Source organism: Uloborus diversus, chromosome 8 (assembly GCF_026930045.1).
Source record: "Uloborus diversus isolate 005 chromosome 8, Udiv.v.3.1, whole genome shotgun sequence".
Classification (NCBI taxonomy): domain Eukaryota; kingdom Metazoa; phylum Arthropoda; class Arachnida; order Araneae; family Uloboridae; genus Uloborus; species Uloborus diversus.
This window is the reverse complement of record NC_072738.1, coordinates 44,558,355-44,585,863: the sequence shown is the minus strand read 5'-3', so window position 1 is coordinate 44,585,863 and position 27,509 is coordinate 44,558,355. Positions and strand designations below refer to the sequence as shown.

Below are 27,509 nucleotides of genomic sequence, written 5' to 3'. Positions count from 1 at the left end.
AAACACACACACAAACGCATACACACACTCAAACACATACATACACACACACATACATACAGACACCTACACATATACACAGACACCTACACATACACACACTCCTACACACAACTACCCACACTCTCATGCCTGCACACACATACACATTACCCACCACACACAAACACTCATACACACAACTACCCACACACTCATACCTGCACACAGACACAAACACACATGCCTACGCACACATACACATACCCCTTACACACAAACACACATACCCCCCACACAGATAAACACACACGCCTACATACACACAAACACACATACTCCCCACACAGATAAACACACACGCCTACATACACACAAACACACATACTCCCCACACAGATAAACACACACGCCTACATACACACACACACGTGATTGCGAAAAACATAATTTGAATTCAAAAAATCAAAATTCAAATTAATTTATATTAATTTTTTTTTGGGCTGTTTCCAGGCTGTCTCTTTATTTAGATAAAAAAAATAAAGGGTATAAATACTTTTCAATGAACGCATAAAAATGAGCTGAAATATCAATTACATTGAGAAATCTAAACCATCTCGGCGGGGGAAAAAAAAAAGGAAACGAATTTGTGTGTGAACTTTGACGTTTTGAATTCGAGTTGACGACACGTGTTGACGACACGAATTGCGATAATACTACTCGTTGGGTTTTTTGTTTCTACAAATCGCTCCTATCGTCGCGATCATTATAGCGAGAAACATTTGAATTCAAGTCTTCAAAATTCATATTATCTAGAAAATCACCCGTCAAGGTATGACGAGTGAAAATTGCCTCTACATTTGAACGAAGAAATTGCTTGTTTGGTAAACTTCAATAGATCGCGATCATTGCGGAAGGTGTCATTGTTGACCACTTTTTCGTTTCTTCATTCTCCTAAAATGAGTCTTACCAGTAAAACACTTAAGTTACGGGATCCAGTTCAGCCCTGTCAAAATAAAGCATTTCCCTGCATGTCAATTACAAGGGACGGATTCAGGGGAAGGTCAAAGAGTCAGCTGACTCCCCTTTGACATGAATTATATTGTGATTATTGTTAAACTTCAAATATTTAGATCCGAAAAAATAGTACCTGGAATCAATGTGAAACTTTTTTTTTTGCTTAGTTCTCTTCGGTATTTTTTCTCAGCGCGTCATAATTCAAAGAATTGACTTAGTTCGTTTATTGGGTCGTTGCTATTTTTAATTTTTTGCTATTTTTTAAAAGAATAATCATTTCTAATGAGCTTTAAGTTTTTCCAGAGCACTCTTCCAACTCAAACCACATGTCGTGTGTGCGTTGTTTGAGCTTTTTTCAACTATTTAATAGCTGTAATCTCATGTATTCAGAGCTTAGGGTAACGTGACTAACCTGTGTACCAAAAAAAATATGAGTTTTAATGAAAATTTGAGGGAATATAGTCTACGGCGCAGGCTGCGCCATTGAAAAATGTAGGGGGAAAGGATTGACAGGGTTTCGATCTCATTTGGGGGGGGGGGGGGTGTGTAGGGGTTGCTTAGGGGGGATGGACACCCCTGCTTAACTGATAGTATTTTACGTAGGAGGTGTAACGCTGACCATTAAATCTTGACCCCTCTTTCAAAAATTTCTGCATCCGCCCCTGGTCAATAATCAAATTATCATGCCGTGGCGCGCGTTTCATTGTTGATGACGTCAGCTTTACTCGATCATTCGCTATAATATGTATGAGGATGCTAGTGATTGATGGGCGCTTAGGTCTGGATGCAAGATGTTTCGTGCTGGATGCTGGCTCTGGCTGGATGTTGTTTTCGTTTAAATAAGGTGCATGTGATGTTGGTTGGTGTACCAGTAAGTTTGTAATATAAGCATCTTTGTCTTTACTAATAATAAAGCTGAAAGTCTGTGCCTCTGAATGGTACAGACTTTGGTTGAGATCCAAAGTATGTCTTTTACACGCATAGCGCCTAGAGCGTTCTGTCGATTTTCATGAAATTTGGCACAAAGTCCGTAGCATAGGGGTGAGCGCCTCGAAGCGATTTTTCGAAAATTCAATTTTGTTCTTTTTCTATTCTAAATTTAAGAACATTCTACCGAGCAAATTATCATAACGTGGACGAACAAATTACCATAACGTAAACTAGCGAATGACCAACGTGGATGAGCAAATTAACACAGCACATTGGCGAGAAATTCATCATCCATTATTTGTAAATGTACAGGCGAACCAAATGACCTTTTAATTTTCTATTACGGGCAAAGCCGTGCGGGTACCGCTTAGAGGAAAAATAAAATCAAAGAAACATCAACTGCGTTCAAACGAAAGCATTAAGCAATCGTGAATGGTTAAAAAAGAAGAAATTATTTCGTTTTCACCATTCAAAAGACTTTGAAAACTGTGTGACAGCTTTAACATAATTTCTAATATCTGTACCTTATAGAGACAGAAGGACAAAAGTCGCATTCTGATAATTGTATAGGAGAGAGAAAAAAAAACTTCATTCTGGCGCATGCAAAGGATGAAAAGGTTTTTCTTTTTTTGAAAAATTTCTTTCACATGGCTCGCTGCGGAATAGGCTTCTACATTTCATTAAGCTTACAGATATTGATTTCTACTTTCTTAGTAGAGTGAAATCCCGTTACAACTACAACGAACTTCAAAGAGACCGAAAATTGTTTTTCGTTGTGACGAGAATTCCGTTGTGATGGGATTCTAGCAGTGTAATGGAAATTAAAAAGGGACTAAATATTTACTTCGCTCAAACGAATATTTCGCTGTGTTGGTATTCGTTGTAACGGAATTTCACATTTTACTGTAAAAACTTCAAAAACCGCAAATTCAGATGATAAATCGCGAAATCAAAAGTCGTCTGTGTTAAAAATTGTGGCGCCATCTCTATTTAGGTTTTGGAAAGAATAATGTTAATTTTCCTAAACTGAAGTGAACATGAACTTAACGTGCATTTAATTAAATCTTCAAAATTATTTTTAAAAGATAATAAATAAATAAATAACAGAAGCTAAATTGAATAATTCGTAAAGACACAGTATAAAAGAAGATTATCTTTATTAAGTTTGCATAAAACTAACTTCCTTTTTTGTACCCAAAAACACAAATACTTTCTTTGCTTTCAACACTTAGTAAATGCTACACATAAAATGTTATGCTGACTAGTCCACATTTTTTTTTCATGAACTTCTGCTTTCACGTATGGCGGAACCATAACCGTGATTGACTGCCGAATGTTGCAGCCCTGATCCCTCTCTGAAATTATCAGACGATCTTTGATGTCCTAATTCCACAGAATCATCAGGTGCTTTGTTACAAAAGAAAACCTGAAATGAAAAACAGTATTTTGATCAAAAGCGTAGCAGAAAAGTGAAACAAATGAACAAAATCACTATGGATTTACTGCCACCAAATTTCAAAAAGGTAGGAAATATGCTCGTAAAAATACAGCGGAACTTCAGACTTCAGCAATATGAACCACGGTTATCCGAAATTCAGAATAAGCCTGAAAAGCTTATGAAGTGAAGGTTGTAAAAACTAGATAAAACAAAACTGTTGAAAAGGCGTTGTTCATATTGTCCTGTTCCTTGCTATGGATCAAAAACGTTCAATTTTAGCCCGCTTTTTGTTCTCATCGCTGATCGTCGCCTTACCGAAAGAAAATTCAGCTGCCAATTCTGTACCACTTTCTCATTTGTCTAGGTATTACAGCACTTGAAGTTCTTAAATTGTTTTTACTTTTCGCCGGACATTTTCCTACCCAATGGTTTCCAAAACTTAAAAGTATTTTTTTCTGAAAGAGCATGCTTAAAAACATAGGATTTAACCATTTTTTAAAAATAATTTGACAAAGTTTAATAATTTGCAACAATTATTTTAAACGGTGCAATTCCATTGTTTAGGCTTCTGCACATGATAGATGATGAAGTGCCATTAACTGATGCCATTAACATCCCACACAACATAAACTGGTGGAATAGACGTTGAAAAGTCGTCGAATCTGATCCAAACACTCGTCTATAACTGATCTAAAACCGTCCCTAACTCGTCGAAATGTCCCCTCAGAACAGTCAAAAGTCGTCTTGTACATGTCGAAAAGACGACTACAATGAATGAAAAATGGTAGAATTAGATCAATAATGGACGATATCCATAGCGCTAGGTAACGTTTCCAAGAACAGTTATAGATAATCTAAAAAAAACGCCTTCCAGGTGCGCTTATTAACGCAGCACACCTTTTTTTTTTTAAAGTCTGGACTCTTTATTGTAATGTTTATACGACACATTACATTTTCTTTAACCTTTTAACATTCACACATTTTTGTCTAATCTGCCAGTCCAATTTTTTAGTACTTATTGCAATTACACTATTAAACTTAAAACCTTATTTCCAATTTTTAATTTGTGCAAGCTTATCTTTTTATCTGGACTCTTTATTGTAATGTCTTATTTCCATACAACATTTTGAAACAGGAATCAACAAGATGAATAGGCTTACCGAAATCAAGGCGCTATAAAACAGACGCTAAAACATCAGAAGTAAAAAACGGTGCTGCTCAACGTACGTTGAAGCACGTGCTTCAACACTAATACCATTGCAACAAGTGTTGCCAAACGTGTCAATTAATTTATAAATATCATCATTGTCATTAATTTTTGTTTTAAATGAAGTTCTAGCCCTTGAGCCGTTGTTCTATGAACTAATGAACTATTTTTAATTCACTTTTCGCAGCAATTAGCACCACCGCAATCCGCTCTCACCCATCACTGTTTGTGTTGATTCTACTGGACACTTTTATTCGACGTTTAGTAGACGACCCTTGTGGATGATCTAATTTACGTCTGTAAAGGATAACTAATAGATGTCCAATTATAGACGTTTAATAGAATATCTAGGAATAACGTTTATTAGTCGTAGAATAGATATCACCTTTAGATGTAGATGAGTATAGATGAGTTTTAGATGAGTTTCGACGAGAAATAGTCGTTTTATGGACGAGTTTGCTGTGTGGGATAGAGCGCAACATTTAATTCGCATCTTCGTGTACTGAGCAACGCGATATGGTTGTTTTCAAGCGTAGAGCGCAATATTTAATACGCTTCTTGATTATCAAAACCTGGAAACGCGGTAGACAGCAAGCGTAAGCATTCAGTGCGCCAGTGGAGATGCGCAAAAGTACATAATTTGTGACGTCATAAAGACCACGCCTTATTTTCAAAATAGGACATTTTAAAAAATTAATTAAGAAATAAGCGTTGGGAAAATGAAAGTTTTTTCTCGCTCCATATTTTTTTTTTTTCTCATTCTATCAATTTAAGTGGCTAAAAGTAGTACTTTTGACTGATGGTAGCAACCCCACTGCTCTGTTAGAAGCAGCTACTAAAATGATTTCAAACAGAACACAAATTACACAACACAACGCGTAGTATCCACAAGTTTTGAATTAGTAGAGCAATATGTAGTTTAACTTTAACAGGTTAACAGTTAAACTCTAACTCATTTCATAATAAATAAGTTTTTGGTGGGGTTCGAATTATTATACACAAAAAGCAGGGCGCAAGTGAAAAAAGTTTGACAATGCCGGTTTCCTACATTTAGAAATTCTCCGTTCCTTTAAAATTATTTATTTGAAACATTTTGCAATAGTTCGTATTTTGTTACATATTTGAAATCCTGTCTCTAGTAGTTAATTATTCTAATACTTTTTATGTTACTGTTTCTAATTTTTTAATTAAATATGTTTTAGCTACTGACTACTCACTGTAAAAACGATTCAGAAACGTTCCTGGAAAATAATGGGCAGCTGATGTGCCCAATTTCTGCCAGTAACATATCTTGCAAAAACCGGGAACTTTTTCCGCTAATACTCAGTACCCTTCCTGAAATTATCTCGAAAACTTCCTTAAAAATTTAGAAATTTTCCCGTTTGAAGCTAGTCGTGTCTCTGGAACGTTAGAACAGACTTTGGTAGGTATAATGATATAGCTTGGTCCCTGCCTGATTTATTAAGGAAGTTCCATAAGCTGTATTGCAAACATGGCCAAAGCTAAGCCAGAATCCAAGCAGGTATCGAGAATTATCCTCGCCTGCAATTCTTGCAAAGCAGCGTAGTCCATACCTATTCGCTACCTTTGGAAGCTTATAATCAGCACGGACGGGCCGTAAGTAACCTGAAACCGATTCACTTTATAAATATGCAAAGTTAATCTTTAAACTGGGAGCTAAAAATGTTTTTTACACTAGTGAGAAGTGTGCATTCGTGCAACTCGTAGCTATTCAGGAAACTTTTTGGCAATGATACTTGATTTTTCCAAGAAGTGGATAAAAAACATTAAAATCCCGACACGTTACACCGAAATACTCAGTAACATTTCCGAATTTTTTTACAGTGCTGTTAAAATCTTTTAAATTTCAAAAGCTACTAATTTTAACCGGTAGGATATTTCTCCACATGAGTGGTATTTTACCCAAAACGTCAGAAGTGGTGGTTAAATATAGTACTGTTAGAGTTTCATAACATGTTTCGTAGAAAATTTACATGGAGGAAATATGTCATGCAGCATTAAAATAAAAAATAAGCATTGTGTATTTACCACACATTTTCATTGTCATTGCTAATACACGAAATATTTAAAATATATATGTTACCGTTAAAGTATGAAATCAGTTATTTTATAGAATACTTAGTTTTTTCATGGTTTAACTAGTTATTTCATAGAATAACGACCTGCAGCCCGTAAAAGTGTAAAATAATCTATATTATATATCTTGCATGACAAATACATTTACCTTCCATCCTTATTGCATTTATGAACTAGGCCAGACCGTAGGGAGAGAACTTGTTTAGCGTGTTGGCGCAATGTTTTTGTTTTAGAAATAATGTTCTTTGTAATTCCAAATGTCATTTTAGCAATCTTTGTTGTAGCAAATGATTTTATGGTATGTTTCCATAAATACCACTGATACGCTGCATAAATTAGATAAATTGCTTCTTTTTCATTTTAATTGTCTATCATTAGTTTATTTATAGAATACCTATAGTTATTTCATTTTAGATAAATTGTTTATTTTACACTTTAACTGTCTCACGTTAGTTAATTTATAGAATACAGAGCTATTTCATAGAATAACTAAAAAGTGTCAAATTAATAACATATGATACACTTTAACGGACACGATCACTTATTTCATGGAATAACTAGGTACTCTATAAAATAACTGCATTATATACTTTAAGGGTAACATATATATGTATCATGTTAATGTAAAAAATGAATTCATAAGCATGGGGAAAAATAAATACTATGTTACCGTTTCAGCAAAACATCCTCTCTTATATTGAAAGCCATCATTCCTAAAAATAAAAAAAATAAAAGAATATAAGGAAAAAAAATCAACTACGGTGCATTCAAACTTTATTCTAGAACTTTTCTGAAACATTCAAAATGTTTGGCAAGAGAATGTCGGCACAAATCAGTGAAAACTAATCACAGTTTTGGGAAACACATTGACAAACGTTTTTCACCAAAAAAGTGTGATCGAAAAAAAAAAAAAAAAAAAAAAAAACAACGATCCATTTTCATGATCAGTCTGTTTAATGAAAGAAACCAATAAATGCATGGAACAAGGAACATAATATAAATAGGAATTTAATGTAGTTGAACCTGCCAATCCTGCACCTCAACACACAGAGACCAACATTCTGCGGAATGGAAAGTTTCACAAAAAACAGCTTTTAAGTGTTTTTTTCTTTCACTAAAAACAGATCTTTAACTCTTCAAAAGGTTCTTACGAGCAGTTGTTTTCAGCTGGTAAATATGTAACAGTTCTTAAAAATGTTTACGACGATTATTTCTTTGAAATAATTTATTCTCAAAAACAATAGGAAATATTTTAAAATTAGTTATGTACCTTGGATTCTCGAATTGGTTCACAGTATATTAATACAAACGTCAAACGTTCAGATCGAGATGTAATAATACGCAATTTCTTCTCCAACATGTCAATATACACCTGAGCGTTTACTGTTCCTTGCAGAAAGTATAGCCCACCAACTCTTTGATCAGAAATAGATCCCCAAATGATCTGTGATACGGGATGCTTGACTGTGTGTTGAATGCAGTCGGAATGATATCCCTCTCCTTTACGGAGCGGGTGATATTTTTTTTTTACCACCACTGTACCAGTTCTTTTACACCACAATTTTCTTTTTGCAACTTACCTACTTTTACATATCAATCATACGATAAAAAGAAGCTTAATTTTTTTCGTAACATCTAACTCTACACCAGCGTTACATTAAACTATACTAAAAGCGTTCTAAATATCCAAGGCATCTCTTCAACTTTCTGAAAAGTAAGAAATAAGGGGAAGTATTTTTGAAATTACAAAAACAATAATCTTACCTTCTAGACACGTAGCACATGACACCGACTATTGCTACAATTAACAGAGACATTACAACTGCTACAACAGTAGTGTTGTGTCTACCAGCTTTCCTCATGTCTGAAAGGGAGAAAAAAGTAAAGCATGACTTTTTGCACATGTATGCGCAATGTAATAAAGCAGTATACGCTGTAAAAAAAATTCCGAAACGTTACTGAGTATCTGAAAAATCAAGTATCCTTGTCAAAAAGTTTCCTGAATTGCTACTAGTCGCACGAATGCAGACTTCTCGCAGTTGTAAAAAATATGTTTAGCTCCTAGCTTAAAGATTAACTCAGCGTATTTATAAAGTGTATCGGCTTGAGTTCGATTGCGGTCTGTCCAGACTATGTCCAAAGGGCGCAAATCAGTCTATGGACTACGCAGCTTAGCAAGAATTGCAGGCGATTAAAATTCTTGATATATACTTGCAATTCTTGATACATACTTGCAATTCTATACTAGCTTTGGCCATGTTTGCAATACTCTCTTGAAACTTTCCTCGACACGCAGTATGGTGCCAAACGGTTATAGTATACCCACGTAAGTTTATTCTAAGATTTCAGAGATACCACTGGCTTTAAACGGGAAGAATTCTGAAAATTTTCAGTAAGGATACTGAATTCTAGCGGAAAACATTCCTGGTTTTTGTAAGATATGTTACTGGAAGAAATTGGGCACATCAGCTGCCCATTATTTTCCAGGAACGTTTCTGAATCGTTTTTACAGTGTAACACAAAGAGCGTCCAGGAAAAAAACAAGCTTTAATGTAAGTAATATAACACAGGTCAAGACACTCTTTTTGTGTCTGGCTTCTGAGCATTAAATTGTGGTTTGTTTTATGTTTCTAATAAAGAAAAAAAAATAATTATTTTAATCAAAGTTTGTTTCTGTAAAGACTAAAGGAATTTTTTGAATTCTTAAGTGAAATATAGGATTTATTTTCAATGACTCAAGTAGAAATTTTGCTGAACATTAGTGCTTTTAATTTTAAAATGATACAATAAATAGTAGCTCACTAGCCTGCGTGCCCGGCGTTGCACGGGCTACTTAAAAAATGAAAGAGCTGTTCCATTGATGTTTTTGTATTATTCTGACATCAGTTTCTAAAGCGCTAAGGAGTAAATAATAAACGTAAAATAATACAAAATCAAACTCAAAGATCAATAGTTTTTGGTGCGTTTGTTATGCTTGTATAGACTGTCTCGTAATAAACCCCAAATATAATCTCCCATCATTTTCTCACTATACTGCTTTGGTGACGTTTTTCTTAATCCATCACATCTTAGTGAAAACGCTCTCCTTGCTCCTCTGAGTAGGCCCCCATATTATCTTTAAATTGGTACAGGTGAGCAAGTAGCATATGAAGCTTTTGAGACATTCAACAGCCCATAGTTTTAAAGCAATACAGAAATAAAAATTTCAACTCATACGAAGCTTAAATTCTCTGTTTGTACAAATTTTTGAAGTGCGAAGATTTAGAATGAATTAATTTCGTGCAAGAGCTGACGGAATGACTTACATCCTCAATGCGATATTAACCGTCTTGCATGAAGCCACGTACAATTTTTCAGACAGAGTCTTCATCACAAACTCAAAACGTATTTCTCATCGCTTTTTCGTAAATTTTCACCTACGTTTGTACATTTTGGGACATTCATCTTAAAGTAGCAAACGATTTTCAGTTTGTTGAAGGAAAACAAAATAAATAAATAATATTAATAAAAGTAAAACAATTTGCACCTCTTTCTTCCAGGTAAAAATAGAGTACTTTGGATTTCCATTTATTTTTCGTGGTGGAAAATAAAAAGCGCAACATGAAATTTTAAATGGTAATAAAAATCGGTAATCATTTTTTTCCACTATAAAATCTATTGCGCTATGAAATATCATTTTAGTTCAGTCAATCAAGTTCCAACTTTGGTTAAATGTGAAGTTTAGCAACGATGGTATTTTAATATTGATTAATAACTTTGTTCATGTTTATTGAAATAAAAAATTTAGGAACATTAAGCATCTGCAAACTTTTCTTTCTCCCTCTCTCTCTTTTGTACTAAAATAATGTGTTGGAATACGAGTAGGGGTGTTAGTTTGAACTAATCCAGTGAGGAGCCTAACATTATTTTGTGAAAACTTTTATTAACATGTACAGCACAAGAACGACAGCACACAAGACATGAGGACAGTAAGACACAATATAAGATGGATGACCTGAGTGAAAGTTGTAGTACATTCTTCCCGAATGCTAATAGCGCCACCTGTTACGAAATGGGGGAGATGCAACATAATGTTTAGTATTGTAAGCTTAAGGATGCAGATAGAAAAGATATTACGGGAATTACATTTTGTTAAAAAAGGTTTCAAATACTTTTGCAAATGTTATCAGTAAAATGTTTTGAATGCTTCATTTTGAACGTCACTTTCTAAATTTATTCACTGTAGAGAGCTTATTCCAACAAAATTTCTTTCAAGCAAAATTTCTTCAAGCGTCTTGACGTTTTTAAGAATTTCCCTTAAATTTTGCCCATAAACATTTACCTAATGAGGAATAGTAAATAAACATTTGCCTTAAATTTCCTCAAAGGAGGATTTTTTTAAATTGTTCATACGGTACGAAATTTCTTTGAAAAAAAATGACATAAAATAATGAAGATCCTCACTGAGATCTTTCGAACCAAAATGTTTGTTTGATTTGGACCGTTCCTTCAAAAGTTATTAGGTCAGCAAACAGACCTACAGATACATCTACCCCAGTCGTTGAGTCCTGCTTTCAATTTCTGTCTTACTGTTTTCTTGATCTTCTATTTCATTTTTTACTTTTAGATAAATGTTTACGATACATTATGCTTTCTTTCATACTTTTATTCCGTACCGTTTTTTTTTCTAATTTACGGGACAGGAGGCTAATAAAAACGGTGACATTTAGATATGATGTTTTACTCAAGAACAATTCAAAGTTACTTTGAATATTTTCATCCTCCCCTATGTTTTATGCAATTAAGTTTTACGGGTATAGTTCACATCAGTTCAGGAAGGGGGTTTCTTTATAACCTCGAAAGTTTTTGAAGCCATGAACATAAAATTCATTAAAAAAAGGTAAGTGACAGGTACATGTTTTTTTCCCCAAAAAAATTCCTGGCCCGAGATATAGCTTACCAAGGATGTCTACCGGAGAGGTATTTCTCACTTGCTTTTTCAGATAAAATTTCAAAGTTGATGTATTCCTGGGACGATTCACGATATTTCGTTCCAATTTTTTTCTAATTTTAAAGGTAATAAATATTTTCTTTAATCGATGTTGTCATTTGTGAACGTGTTTGATTTTTCCTGCAACAGCATTTTGAAAGAAAAAATGAAAAATAAAATGATTTCCGAAATTGTTTCAAAATTAACAATTTTAAAATTTTGACTTTTACTATTAATATTCAGTACTGCATATCCTAAAAATGATAGCTTCCATTTTCGAGCTTTAGAGATTCTTGGAAAATGAGAGTTTTTCAGGAACTATATACTAAATGTGGACTTGAAAATTGAAAAATTTATTTGGTAGCAAGTGGCCAGCAGATACTTTAAATTTTATTATGTGGCAGCATTTTCTTTTTGGCTAGCAGTTCGGCAAAAGACTGAATTCTTGTTTTCATAAGAGATAGAATTCATGGATGAAGCGGCAACTACACTGTAAAAAAATTCCGAAACGTTACTGGTTATTTCCGTGGAACGTTTCGGGATTTCAGAGGTTTTCACCTATTTCCCCAAAAAATCAAGTATCTTCGCAAAAACGTTTCCTGAATTCCTAAAAGATGCACGAATGCAGACCTTGCACTGGTGTGAAAAATATTTTTTGCTACCAGTTTAAATATTGACGGAGCGTGTTTATTAAGTGCATCGGCTTTTGATTGTTTATGGCCCGTCCGGATTGACTAAGCTTCCAATGGAAGCAAATAAGTCACTGGATAGCTTTGCGAGGCAGGAATTGCAAGGAATATGCTTGGTTCTTGCTTGCAATTTTCGCGTAGCTTGGCCGTGGTTGCTCTAATATTTCTGGAGCTTTCTTGGTAAATCTGGAAGGTTCTAATCAAATAAATTAAACCTATTTAATTTTTCTAGAAGTTTCACAACTGGCTTTAATAGGGGAGATTTCTTAATATTTCAGAAAGGTTACTGACTTTTATCGGAAAACGTTCCTGGTTTTTCCAAGATATGTTACTGGAAGAAATTGGGCACATCAGCTGCCTATTATTTTCCAGGAACGTTTCTGAATCGTTTTTACAGTGTAAAAACAAAAATGTGGTTACATAACAAAATTTAAAATGTTTACTAGTCACTTTCTACTAAAAATTCTGAATTTTCAAGCACCTTTATACGCGCTTAAAGACTAATTTCTTAAACTGTTTCTAAAATCTGTTAAAACTCAAAAGTGAAAGATCTTCTTTTTGCGAGAAAGTAGTACAAAGTCAAATGTTTTATAATGAGCGCTTTTTGAAAAAAAAAAAAAAAAAAACTTGTTTTTTTTTTTTTTTTCCCCCCCAAAACAGTTTTGCAAGAAAAATTACACACATAATTCCAAAGGTTGCAATTAAAAAAAATACCATCATCTTAAAAAAAAGAAAAAAAAAACGCAACAAAATACCATGCACCATTTTATCGATAAATCAATTAAAAACAACTTGTCGATTATCAACACTTGAGAAATGGCTACCAGGTTGCCATTTTTGGCGGGCTGTGTCTCGGTCACGAATTGTTTTGGAAAAAACAAATATGTTTCTGTAACTTCCTTTTTTTATGATATTTAACATGCATTAAATTTAAAAAAAAAAAAATCTATGGAGATAATGCGAGACTATGGAGATAAGATTTTTTTCTTGCCGCCCTAAGTGGACATGTACTATGTCTACTGACAAATAATTCAGACTTATTTTATTCATGTAAACTTTATCTACATCATATCCATGAAATAAGGTTTAAAAAATTTAAGCTACACATTTCTAAATAATTCTGTATTTACGTGGTACTAAAACAAATTCAGCCGAAATGTAGTTATCTACTTGAAAGTAGTTCTAATCTTTATTTTGATACTTTGTACACTAACTCTGGAACTGTGAAATCATTATTTGTTATCACAAATGCAAATCAAAATCAAATTAATGAAAACAGTACAGAATCTTTCTTAAATTTAAGAATGAATGCTGCATTAATAGTTTCATGTTAATTTGAATACGATTATTACGAAAACATCTCAAATTCTAATAAATAAACAAATAAATAAACACTGTAATTTACCTTCTACTGCTTCATTGGTAATATTGCAATGAAATCCTCTGAACTTCCCTTCGCAACTGTAAGTAAAGAATAAAATGGCAAATTATAAAAAAATAAAGCTTTTGCGTACATTTTTAAAAATATAATAAACAATAATGGAAATAACTATGAATTTTATATAATACACTAATATATCAACAACATTCCCTTTAATTTTACATTTTCAACTTAAAATATTGAACTTGAAGAATAGATGGACTGAATTCACTGTAAAAAAATTCCGGAACGTTACTGAGTATTTCCGTGTAACGCTCCGGGATTTCAGTGGTTTTTATCCACTTCCTGGAAAAATCAAGTATCATCGTCAAAACGTTTCCTGAATTGCTACAAGCGGCACGAATTCAGACTTCTCACTGCTGTAAAAAATATTTTTAGCTCCCAGTTTAAAGATTAACTAAGCGTCTTTATAAAGTGTATCGGCTTCAGATTGACTGTGGTTAGGCTAGATTGATGAGGCGTCCAAAGGACTCAAATCAGTTAATGAACTACGCGGCTTAGTTAGAATTCTTGATACTTGCGTGCAATTCTGGCTTAGCTTTGGCCATGTTAACAATACTGCTTTTGGAGCTTCCTGAAAATGCAGGAAAGTAGCAAGCATATACATTATGTCATACTCTAAAAGTTCTGAGACGCGACTGGCTTTAAACAGGAAGATTTCTGAATATTTCTGGAGGTTTCTAGGATAATTTCAGAAAGGTTACCGAATTTTAGCGGAAAACGTTTCTGGCTTTTGTAAGATATGTTACTGGCAGAAATTGGGCACATCAGCTGCCCATTATTTTCCAGGAACGTTTCTAAATCGTTTTTACCCTGTTGTTAATACTAAGGAATTAAATCATTATCGTTTTTTACTTCCAATAGTATGAAAGATTGCTTAAAGTTTCAAAGACTGGGACTGCATTGTTGTTAAAAACTTCGACTGTGAGAGAAAAGTCTAACAACAAAAGCATCCAAATCAGGACTCTTAAAGCAAGTGCGAAACAAATAGAAATAATTTTTGCGAAAAAAACACTTATTTCGTTTGAAAAGTAGTCATTTTGATGTGAGAACTTAGTAAGTAATAATTCAGTGAAGAAAAATACTATATTAACAAATGTTTCTGGTAAAAGGAGGTAGTAACAACTGCTTGAAAAAAAAAATTGTTTCGTTTCGCCAGAAACTGTTTTCCAAGCTCCGGTGCTTGCTTTTGAACGCCCGGTTTACAAAATTTACATGTAACGCTTAGAATTGGAATTTTTTCCTATTACATCAATTTCAACAGGAATTTTCTCTTGCAAAAGATTACATCATACTTGTTGACTCACTTAAAAATCAAAATTTACCATACCTGCAAGCAAATCCATTTATACCAGCTTTTTTGGCATTCCCCATGTACACAAGGATTAGGATTGCAAGGATCTGAAATCAAAGGTCCTATTTTAGTACTAAAAATTAAATTCAACTTTTTTCATCTAGTTGTGAAAATTGTACGTGGGTTCCTTTTTGATCGATCAAAATGACAGGGAAAACTAACGATGTCATTAAAATGAATAAAAACTTTGTCAGTAGTCAACTGTCAGCTTTTTTACGTCCATGATGGAAAATAACGTAAGAAAGGCAAAACTTGGTAAAACAATACAGAACAGAATATTTATGTAGATTATATTGCTAAGTGGGCGGATAAGTGGGGTATGGCAGTTAATGAAGGGAAACTTCAAGTGCTACACTTCGGTCATGGAAATAAAGGCAGAAAATGTTATTGATCTGAGTATCTTAATATATCAGGATTTCAAGTTTAGTCAACAGTGCAGCATTGCAAGTAACAAAGTCAACAGAATGCTTGGGTTTATCAATAGATCTATTTCAAACAAATCTAAGAAGGTTCTTCTGTCTTTATATAGGAGTTTAGTAAGACCCCATTTGGAGTATGCTAAGGAGTTTTGGTCGCTTTATCTGAGGAAAGATATTTCTGTATTGGAAAGGGTTCAAAGAAGGGTAACTAGACTAGTAAGGGCACTTTCAGATTAAGATTATGACTTAATAGGCTTAATATGTATAGCCTGGAGCAAAGGAGGGTCAGAGGGGACATGATTCAGTTGTTTAAATTTATAAAAATAAATGATGTTAACGGATTAATTTTTTGCACGGAAAGCAGGACGAGGGGTCATTGTTTTAAGCTATTCAAATCTCAAAATAATGAAAATCTACTACTTGAGTAGGGTTGTGGGCACTTGGAACAGCTTACCGGAAGAGGTGGTAATGAGCAAGGGGGTGGATAGCTTTAAGAGGGCCATTGATCTTCATTGAGGACTAATAAATTGACTAGGACCAGCCTAGCTGGGCCAAGAGCCTGTTGCTGGTCATCACATTTGTATTTGTATTTGTATTTGTATATGACTGTAATAGTCTTGAAACAACGTTTGCTCTACTTTTTGAGTTTTAATTTTACTTTTCCATAATCCTTCATTGCAGCTTTCAAACAGTTGTTCCCTGTGTTTTACCTACGTTATTTATGTGTTCATCAAAATTTTAGCTCCTTGTTTTAACCACTTTGCATATGAAAAATGAACTATATAACATATTTAAGATGATACAACTTTTAAGGAATTTGCTGTATACCTATTTTAGTTTCACAAATGTCACCAGAAAACTCAGCAGTGCACGTGCATTTTCTCGTTCCTTCCTTTAACTCGCATGTTCCACCATTGAGGCATGGATTTGGAATGCATGCATCTGGAAAGGTAAAAAAAAAAAGAAAAAAAAATCAACAGTGTTCAAAAGTTGTGCACTGTTTACAGAAACTTCTCTACGACAAACCTCTAGAGATTTCATAAATAAATCGCCAATTACGATATTCATCTAAATGTTGCTGTCTGCCCACGGATGCTATGAAATTAGCAAATGGTCAGTTAACATTACGAGTCTATCTGGATTTGGGGAGAGGAGAGGAATGAAAAAATTCGGTGCGCTTGTTTGTCTACTTAAAAGCTTATTACACGTCTGAAAAAGCTGACATCCCTGCAAACAAAGAGATGCGTTCATTTCCGCCTGTAAATCGGTTGTTCGCCTTTTCATCTCATTGGTTGTCAGAAAATATTTAGATATTCTTTCATATCTAAGTAAAAGAGTTCAAAAAGTTTTGAAATGTCAAACTTAATGATTTGAGCATAAATTAGAATGAGAAGAAATTAATATTTGTGCAAAATCTTAGATTTAGCATTAAACTAATTTATGGTAGTGGGCATTAAATGTTGTTTAGATTCAGATTTTTTTCCGAAAAACAAATTTTATTACCAAGGGCGGGGAGACAAAAGAAATTGCAAGCTCGTTCACAAAAAGGCAAAATAATTATAGTAATAATAATAATAATAATAGTAATAATAACAGTTATAATAATAATGATAATAATAATAATAATAGTAATGATAACAGTTATAATAATAATGATAATAATAATGCTAATAGTTAAAAAAAATATTACTACTACTACTAATAATAATAATCATAGGTATAATAATAATAATAATAATAATAATAATGTTGTAATAGTAATAATAATAATAATAATAATAGTTATAGTAATAAAACAGAAAAGTACCGTTCTTTTACTAGTTACGTGATACGAAACTATTTCAGAAATCATACTTTGATCATAATAAACACTTTGCTGTACTTCAATCATTATAAAAATATAATAAAAATTGCGTAAGGTTACAAGTATTAATGGGTGTAACGTTACACGAATTCTGAAGTGTGTACTATCATCGTTTTAAAAAACTGAAATTGTTGGAGGAACATAGCACTATGGTTTCCACATGTAGTCAATGGTATCAAAGCGCATGCGTAGAGATCAGAACAGTTACACTGTAAAAAAATTCTGAAACGTGTATGATTATTTCCATGGAACGTTTCGAGACTTCACGGGTTTTCATTTATTTCCCCGTAAAATCACTTCTCTTTGCAAAAAAGGTTCCTGAATTGTTACAAGTTGCACAAATTAGTCCAGTCATTTAGACAATGGAAATAACGAAAATTCCGACAAAGCCAAATTTTTGAAGAGACCTTGGGTTAACCATTAAAATAAAGTACCAAAAGTCCCCGTCGATCCCATGTGAGCTAAAAAAGTTATTCGGGGTCAAAGGCCAAAATTTTAGGTTTTTTGGATTTTTCTCGAAAACGGTAAGTTTTATTGAAAAGTACCTCAGATCTAAGTTGTAGATCTCAAAATTCTCTATAAATATGGTCCTTATGGTTTTTTTTTTTTCTAAAAACCAACCATTTCCCAGTCACTTATGGAATCCCGTCTACTCGCATGGCCTTGAATAACATCTGACAGTTCTAGTCCACGTGGCGTCGTTCACGTACCGAGGGTTTCCGACCCCCTAAGGGCAAGGGCGCACCCCCTCAATATCGCAGAGACCCCCCAAAAGCAAGCCTTCCCCCCAAAAAATGAGAAAACTTCCCCCCAAAACAACCCTTCTAAAAATTTCGATGGCGCAGACTGCTCCTAGGTGGGCAACCCTGACGTACCTGCTTCTTTTAAGGTTAAACGTGCAGTTCCAGAGAATAAACGTATTTATTATACAAGCGTCTACTGTTGCTTGTGCTGATCAATATTTAAGAAAAATGTCACAATTTTGCTTTATTTGCAACCAACTTTTGACTGAAGGTGAAAGTGTTGTTGTGCTGGGCAGTCATGGAATGCCAACCAGCGGCGTAGCGTAGTTTTCTGCCTCCCGGGCAGGCATCAAATTTGCCGCCCCTTTTACATTCTCCTGTTAAATGCCCCCTCCCCCTAAAAAAGCGACATTTTTAATATATTTCGGAACGAAAACAGGATTTTATTACCCAAAACATGTTTTACATTTTAATATAATCTTACATCAACAGGAAATATTGTTGATCGAAATATTTTTCAAAAATAATTGCATTATGAGCGATAATCTTTTCTTTAAATCAAAACGTTTTAAACAGGATCAAAAACTGTATATACTGGTAGTAATTCTCTAACCTTTATTGGAAAGAAAAAGAAACAAAAATATGATTATAAATTATCTTATAGATATGTACAGTGGCTCCCAAAAGTGTTCCTACACTTTGAAATTTTTTAGTAAAATCAAAATAATGCGAAACTGAATTCGAATATGAAGTCCAATATTTTTTCACATCATTCTTATATCATTCTAAATACAACCTATTGGTTTTTTCAAAATATTGACGGATCTTCTTTTTGAAATGGGGTCAGAAAACGAAGATACAGAGAAATAACACGCCACAAAAGTCATCGTACACTCAAATATTTTCGAATAAATTCATGATTAAAATTATCATATGCCGTTTTATTAATATTTTTGCATTGTGTTGACCCTTTTAAGTCATTTGGCTTTAATTTTTTTGTTTATTTATTCCTTAATATTGTGCTTATTAGTGTAAAATGGCTGGTATTCGTAAAAAACCGCAAACACCATTCAAAATTTGAATTTTTTTCCCACAGTAGTGGTAAATTGGTGTGAAATGTCTCTAAATTAGTTATTTTATTTGTTTGTATAGTAAAGTGCTTGATAAAATGCTTTAAAGAAAGGAATCGGACCGAAAACAAGGTAAGAAAAGGTCAACCGGCAAAGTTGACAAAACGTGATCGGAGATTTAAAGTTAAAAAAAATATGAAAAATACACATTTGAGTGCTGTAAAACGTTTCTGCAGAGTTAAATGAAACATACACTTAATTTTCACCTAAAATTTGTTCGCCAAGTTCTCTGATTAGCTGGATTAAACGGGACCTCTTCCCGCAGAAATTTTCTTGGTCGTGCGAAAAACAGAAAGCTTACGCTTTTCGTCGCAAAAATCAATTATAAATAAGCTAAAAACGTTTTAGAATCACGTCTTACTTACAGATAAAAATTAATTCAACATTTTCGGTTAAATTGTTGTATAACTGTAAGTGGAAGAAAAAATTAGGCACTTAATCTTAAGAACTTATTTGGATCAGCTAATCAGGACGGTGGAGGTGCTCTAGTGTGAGGGTGCATATCAGCATCAGGACTTGGTAGTTTGTAATTTTTTGATGAAATAATGAATCATGCTGTTCCTTTAAATATTTTAAAAACCAATTTTGAACTCTTAGCCAAAAATTTGGTTATTGGAAACAACTTTGTTTTTTATCAAGACAACGATAAGAAGCACACGGTTTTCAACATTTGCATCTAGTGCCACGAAAATTGTCCTAAAGTTTAGAAAATACCCCCTAAATCTCTAGATTTTAACTTAATGTAACTTATTTAGAGATATCTGGAGGCTAGATTAGGAAAATAGGGCTTTAAAACGAAAATAGAGCTAGAAACCGTAAGACTCGAAGTGTGGTAGAACACTTACTCAGAAATTACGCAAAAAAAAGAAAGAAAAAGAATGAAATCTATTCCCAGATGTTTAACAGGTGTTATGAATACTGTATGATATTCTACTAATTAATAACTTAATCAAAAGTTAGATTATTCAATAATATATAGACATTTTATAAAGTGTACGAAGACTTTTGTGAGATAAAATTTCCGGCACTTTTTGATTTTTGATTTTTAAAAAATTAAGTTTCAATATTTTTTAAAAACTTTTCATGTAGATTTGTTAAAAATTGATCATAGATCTTATAATTAAATACCTATTCCGAAATATTAATTCTAACCAATTGATTGGGGCCTATTTCGTTGAAAATCGTAGGTGTACGAAGACTTTTGGGAGCCACTGTATATATATATATATATTTATGCTTGATTTTTTTTTCTTCATAATCTAAACTATTAATTTTCTACTTTTCATGTACGAAAAATCTTTAACAACACTATCAACGTCTATTGTATCAGTCTGTTCCGTAAAATGTTATCTAAAATGTCATTATATAAAATGACCTCCTGAATCCTAACATGACCACCGTTTCCCCTACCCAACTACCCAACCCATTTTGGAGTTTTGGAGATAGTGCCACTTCCTCCTTCTCCCAATTTTTTCTGTTTTTGACTGTTTTGAAACCGTTATTTTTATTTGGAGCGGGAGAGGGCATAGAGAAAAGAAAAGTTTAAAAATATGAACATTTGTCGCAATGAGGAACCCCTCAAGGTGGTAGTCCTCCATAAAATATTTAAAAAATAATTAAAACGATCTTCTTTTTTTCCACAACTTGTTTTCGATCGTACTTCTCGACGGAAAATGAGAGTATCGGCTTTACTTCTATGAGCTCCATGTCCGAAAAAATGTGCACGTTGAAAAATAAAAATAAATAAAAAAATAAAGTAAAATACATACAAATTAAAAAAATAATAATAAATAAATTTTGAAGCACCGTATGTTGCATATCAGTCGGAATTTAGTCGCTAACTATCGTAAACCTTCCTGAATTATTTATATTTATTGCAGTTACGATCACACATATAATTAAGATTCCGAATGAAACTAAGCATGGAACCGAAAACGGATCTTTCTACTAGAGGCGGACTGGGTCCCCGGAGAGGGGACCAACCTTGACTCCCAAAACCCGAAAGGCGCAAAAAAGGGCCCTGGAGGCGCACTCACGGAGTTAGTTAAGGCAATGACTGCTTGCAGGGGCGGACTGGCCTACTATAGGGGCCGATGCGACGTCCTCTGTAAGTCTTCGTTTTTTTTTTGGGGGGGGGGGGAGAGTTACGCCCTCAAACATGTGCACTTTTTGTTTTTACCCGAAAAACCTTTGCGACCTTGTGCTTCACCTCTTTCGTTTTTTTTTTTTTTTTTTTTTTTTTTTTTGGTACCCTTGAAACTATGGGCCTTCTGTTATTTTTTTTTTTTTTTTTTTTTTTTGCTCCTTCGAATGCGTGTGCCTTCGTTTTTTTCCCTTTTTTTTTGTGCGCTCTCGAACCTGAGTGCCTTTGTTTCTTGTTGAGCCCTCAAACCCGTGCACCCTCGTTTTTTTTTAACTGCTCCCTCAAATCTATGCGCATCCTTTTTTATTTTGCGCCTTATTAAGAGGACAAATTATCGTAGGCATGATTAGAAATCGTTTGCGTTCATTCAAGGCTTAACTTAAGCATAAAACTTGACTCTGCGAACTCCACCTTCCACTGGTCTCCACGAGCGAGGCCAAACCTGGATGGTGGCCAGTGGTGGTGGCATCTATCCCCTACACACGCACACAGCACACACACATGCCTATACACACACACGTCTACACACACGCACACACTTGCGAACCTGGATTGCGAAAAACATAATTTGAATTCAAGACTTAAAAAATTCAATTTTTTAAAAAAGTTTACTCATTCGCGTCCTTGAACGTGTGCGCCTTCGTTTTTTTTTTTTTTTTTAAACGCCGTCTAACCATCTGTGCACCTTTGAGTTTTTTTCCCCTTTTTCTTCATTTTTTCACCCTTTTTCTACTTTTTTTTTTCGACCTTTGGCAGTCAAGGTTGGCGCCCTCTTGGGGGACCCAATCCGCCCCTGACTGCTTGTCGATCTTTGTAATTTAAAATCCTCTCCAACGAGGTTGAACGCTCTCTTTGTCAGGGGTGCCCACAGGGGGGATTATGGCGCAAGTTTCACATTTTTTTTGGGGAGGGGGGATTTTTTAAATTTATTTATTTAAATGTATTTCTTGATTTATTTTAAATTTAGATTATTCATTTTATTTTTTTCTGTTTATATTTCATTTCATTTATTTATTTAATTTGTGTGTGTATATGTCATTGGCGTAGCAGAGAACTTTTCTAATAAAATAATAATAATAATAATAATAATAATAATTAACATTAAATAAATAAACAAATAAAAAATATTTTTAAAAAGTAAATAAAATAAAAAAGAATTAAAAAACAAAATAAATAAATAAATAAAATAAAAATATTAAAAAAAATAAAATAAAAAAAGGGGAGCAAAAATATATAAAAAATAAAAAAGGGAAAGAGTTGAGATTTTTTTTTTTGGGGGGGGGGGGAGGATTTGCGCCATTGAACTTGGTTGGGATGTGCACCCCTGCTCTTTGTCGTCTTACTATGTCAGCTCCAGTGATAAACGGTCCACATGCATTTTAGAATCCAGTATTTCGTGTTCGTGGTTCAATGAGAAAAATTTCCTGAGACAATTTAGAACTGAAAAGTAAAAAAAAAAAGTTTTTGATGTTGATTTAGTGAGACAAAATTCGTCATTCCTCGCAAAATTTCAGAATTTGCCGCCCCTAGCAAAGTGCCGCCCGGGGTGAGTGCCCCCCTCCCCCCACGCTACGCCACTAATGCCAACTTTAATCGATGCAAGTGTCGCAAGAAGTTATGAGTTTACTGATTATTTAAGAAGCCACAAGTCCGTTACAATTCACGTGCGTTGCAGAAAATCTTACACCCGGAAAAAAGTTCTATCTTGCAGCAACATGAACAGGCCAGTACTTCAAAAGTAAATCCACCTCGTACTGGAGTGCGACTAAGTGATTTTAAATCCAGCTTTTGTTTTACAAAACACTGTTTATTTTGTATCGATGAAGATGATGAGAAGAAGAAATCGCAGATTTCGCGCAGAAAAATTCATAAAGCAGGAATTAAATCATGCTCAAAATTAATACGTGCAGAACAGCCTATGATCGAAGCATCATCAGAGCGATCTTTAACTAATTTTGAAAGGTATTCTTTGTATGTAAGTATAGAAACTTTATGAATTTTTCTGCGATAACTTTGCGCTTTCTTAATCTCAGCCTCTTCATCCGTTTGGTCTATTCGTGTTTAAGTTATATTAGGGCATATATAAAAAAATTCCGACGAATTGAGAATGTCTTTTTTGAAGTCGGTATAAAAAAAAATTCTTAATGCACATAAAATTTTATGCGATTGACACTAAAACATAATTTTTGTTTCACTCCAGGATTTATTTGTGTGCTAATTTTATTAGAACCATTTAAAAGTAATGGTTTCCCAAACTAATTTACATTTTACAATAAATAATACGTGTCACGTAACTCGTGATAAAAGTCACATTTCTCTTTACTTGACCCAGTTATAGATCAACACCACACTAGTAACCGAGTATCTACTGTGATGGTGTACGTAAGAAGATCAAAATACTACTAGAGCAATGATACTAAATGAATTTACTGTTTGCTTCAGAGAAGTCTTCATTCAAAATTTGTGAGTTGACTACTAATGATTAATACAGGGGTGCGATATTTAAATATCACTTCTCTCCTAAAGACCCTCGAAGACTCAAAGACTCCCTCAAAGTAAAAATACCCTAAAAAAGGAAAATACCCCTCAACCCCCCTCCCCATCCCCTAGGTGGGCAACCCGATTAATATTAATAATTTCTGGTACTTTCTTTAACACTGAATAAGAAAGTAGTACCTTTGTTTTATGGCACTTTCTTTAACAATGGATTTTATATTTAATCGTTTAATATTGAAATTAAATGAAGTTTATTGTTCAGTTGCTTATTATCAGTGGCAATTATATATTAGTCTCTCTTGATCTGGAAATGGTGTAAATCAATTTGTTTCAAACGAAACAAAAAGTCTTGCTGACTATTAATTTTCAAACTAAAAAGTACCTTTATAATATTTATTTAAGATAGAATTTTTTTTTTAACCCGAACTAAGTCGGGATGAGCCTTTAGTCTGAAAATAAATATGGTAAAAAGGGAAAATGGGATACCTTGCTTTTCTTTCTGTGTATCGTAAAATGTAGGATTATTGGCAAAAAAAAAAAAAACTTCATGATGCAAAAAAAAGAAAAAAAAAAAAGAAAACGAGCTGATGTGTGCATCACATGATTTCCTTTTACTTCAATTTAATGTCATTTTCCCATTATTGGCTATTATATATAGTTTTAATGTGATTCAATAGTTTACTCTCTAAATAGCACCAACAGTGGCCAAATTGAAACCAGATTAAAAAAATTAAAAAAAATAAATAGAAAAGAATGGCTATATTTGTCGCCAAGTTGGCGACAAAACGTGGCGAAAAAAAGACTGGCGATATATCGCCACGTGTCCGACAAATTATAAACCACTTGAGTTTACATCGAAATTAACAATGATTCCCCCCCCCCCAAAAAAAAGGAGCAAAAGACCCTCTTTGTAGCATCCAAACGCAACCAAAAAGGAGAGGTGCACAACTAGACCCCACTAGGAGTCTAAGTGCCAAATTTCAACTTTCTAGGATATTCCGTTCTTAAGTTATGCGACATACATACACACATACGTATATACCGACGTCAAGAGAAAACTCGTTGTAATTAATTCGGGGATCGTCAAAATGGATATTTCGGGTGTCTGTACGTTCCTAGGCATATATCCACGTGTGGTCGGGTTGAAAAATAAACTCAACATTCATTCGGGGGTGACCAAAATGGAAATTAAGACCGATTTTTGAGTGAAAGTTTTTTCGCAAATACAATACTTCCTTTTTTGTACAAGGAAGTAAAAGAAAAAAAAAAACACAATCTACATTTTTCACTTTTGCATTTGTTCCCTGAAAATCCGTCCTTACAGTCACACTTGGGAGCGTCGTTTTCAATTTTGCAATCTCCGCCGAATAGACACGGGTTAGGAGTGCAGGTGTCAAAAAATGAATATCAAAAAGAAGTTTCGCCCAGAACTAAACGAGCCTACTTTCCCGCATACCAATCGACTTTCTAATATCTGATCAAAATTTTCAAAATTAGTTGAAATCGCAAATTATTTACACCATAATTTTTGAAATATTTTAAGCCAATTTCTAGAAATAAAATATGCCTCGCTCTTCTAAAGAATAAGATGCTTAAAAAATAAATAAACTAACGAATAAAGTAGCAGCACCTTTAAAACAAAGCAGCTAATACATTTTATTCCATTAAAAAAATTTGTTTAGCTGCTTTCAAAAAGAAAAGAAAAATAAATAAAATTATACTAAGCTCATTAAAATAAATACATCACATAAAAAAAAACGTTCCTTTTTCACCTGTAGCGAAAAATAATTTTAAAAATGAATTAATGTCATTTCAAAAATAATTAAAAACAATAAAATGTCAACTAGAAAAAGTAATTTTAATTGTAAAAAAAAAAAAAATCGTCTGCGTATATCTTTAAGTAGAAACATAAAGAACTCCGAATTTCTCCGGCAAAAATTGAATGCATAAATTAAAACCTTAAAGTGAAAATAAAAAATATCATGTTAACAATTGGTAATTATTTCGAAAAAAAAACATAACTGCGGAGTCGGAATCAATCTCATTTTGGGACAAAAGAATCAAATTCGGGAGTAGAAGGAATTTAATTCGAAGACTCGGAGGTGGAATCGGTCACTTCCCTTAAAGTCTGTAACTCTGCCAATGTTTTCAGAGCCGGAGTAGGATTTACTTTGCGATAAAGCAGTCGGAGTGGGAGTCAAATTTTCAAGAGTCGGAGTCAGTCATTTTTCCTCCGTGTATAAATTTTTGCCAAAGCTACGAAGTTCGGGAGTCGGAGTCCTACTAATTTTCGAGAGCAGGAGTCGGAGTTAGGAGTTTGTTGTCAAGAACTATTTCCAACAAAATTTGTTTGAAGTAAATCTGCCTTCAAGTTCGGAATCTACATTGACTTTCAGTTTCCCGTAGGCGTTAATGTTAAGGGATTTGAACTGTTCAAAATTGAACGGAAAATTGTTCAAATCAAAAATATATTTTATACATCAAAAACTGTTTCCATAAAATTTGTTTAAAGTAAATTCGCCTCTAAATTCGAGATTGCCTAGAATTTTCCTGTAGGCGCTAATGTTAAGTTTCTTCAAACTGCTCGAAATTGAACGAAAAATTGTTGAAATAAAAAAGTAAACTATGGAAATGAGGTGTCCTTGTTGAGATCTTTCGAAAAAAAAAAAAAAAAAGAAAAAAAAGTCGAATCAGACTATTCAATCAAAAGTTATTAGGGGGGGGGGTACAGACAGACCGACCGACATTTCCCCCATCTCAATACCCTAATTTCCTTTTTTTTTCGATATTTATTTAATTATTTTATTTATTTTTGCCCTTTTTTCATTTTTCGCGAGTTTTAAGATGCACGTTAAGCCGTCTTTCATGCTTTTTTCTTTGTTTTGTGACTTTTACAGAAAAAGTAGGCTAAAATGAAAAGTAGAATCGACTGCAATTTCTTCTATGTTACATAAACAGTATGATTATTCACAAAGCTTTTTTAAGATGCAAAAAAAAAAAAAAAAAAGATAGCCTACCTTTTACAGTTTCGCATTTGTCACCAGAAAATCCGTCCTTACAGTCACACTTGGGGGCAGCGTTGTTTTCAATCTTACACTCTCCACCATTTAGACACGGGTTAGGAGTGCAGGCATCTAAAAAAGAATCAAAAATGGAAAGTAGAATCGGCTGCTATTTCTTCTATGTTACGTAAGCAATGTGATTATTGGCAAAGCTTTTTTATGTGGTGGCAAAAAAAAAAAAATCTAGCACACCTTTTCTAGTCTCGCATTTGTCTCCAAAAAATCCGTCCTTACAGTCACACTTGGCAACATTGTTTTCAATTTTACACTCTCCATCGTTTAGACACGGGTTAGGAGTGCAGGCATTTAAAAATGAATATCAAAAAGGGAAAGTAGGATCGGCTGCTATTTCTTATATAATACGTAAACAGTACGATTATTGCCAATTTTTTTTTATGATGCCAAAAAAATTCTAGCACACCTTTTCCAGTTTCGCATTTGTCTCCAGAAAATCCGTCCTTACAGTCACACTTGGCAGCGTTGTTTTCAATCTTACACTCTCCACCATTTAGACACGGGTTAGGAGTGCAG

General features: G+C 33.7%; 1 protein-coding gene across 1 annotated transcript; it reads right to left on the bottom strand.

Annotated features, from left to right (window-relative positions):
* Window positions 1–3,146: 3,146 nt before the first annotated feature.
* On the bottom strand, window positions 3,147–27,509 carry LOC129228179 (uncharacterized). The gene is made up of 8 exons (XM_054862841.1): window positions 27,400–27,509; window positions 26,934–27,050; window positions 16,369–16,482; window positions 15,098–15,168; window positions 13,732–13,787; window positions 8,433–8,532; window positions 7,339–7,381; window positions 3,147–3,352 (listed from the first exon to the last, which is right to left on the bottom strand). The coding sequence occupies exons 4-8, from the start codon at window positions 15,139–15,141 to the stop codon at window positions 3,206–3,208; spliced, it is 390 nt and encodes a 129-aa protein (XP_054718816.1). The 5' UTR covers window positions 15,142–15,168; window positions 16,369–16,482; window positions 26,934–27,050; window positions 27,400–27,509; the 3' UTR covers window positions 3,147–3,205.

What these genes read in the sequence shown, in the direction of transcription:
- LOC129228179 (XM_054862841.1), bottom strand. Translation starts at nt 15,141, where the DNA reads ATGGGGAATGCCAAAAAAGCTGGTATAAATGGATTTGCTTGCAG. An exon ending in TACCAATGAAGCAGTAGAAG is followed by an intron (nt 8,533 to 13,731) that starts GTAAATTACAGT and finishes TCTCCCTTTCAG; the next exon opens with ACATGAGGAAAGCTGGTAGA. An exon ending in ATGTGCTACGTGTCTAGAAG is followed by an intron (nt 7,382 to 8,432) that starts GTAAGATTATTG and finishes TTTTATTTTTAG; the next exon opens with GAATGATGGCTTTCAATATA.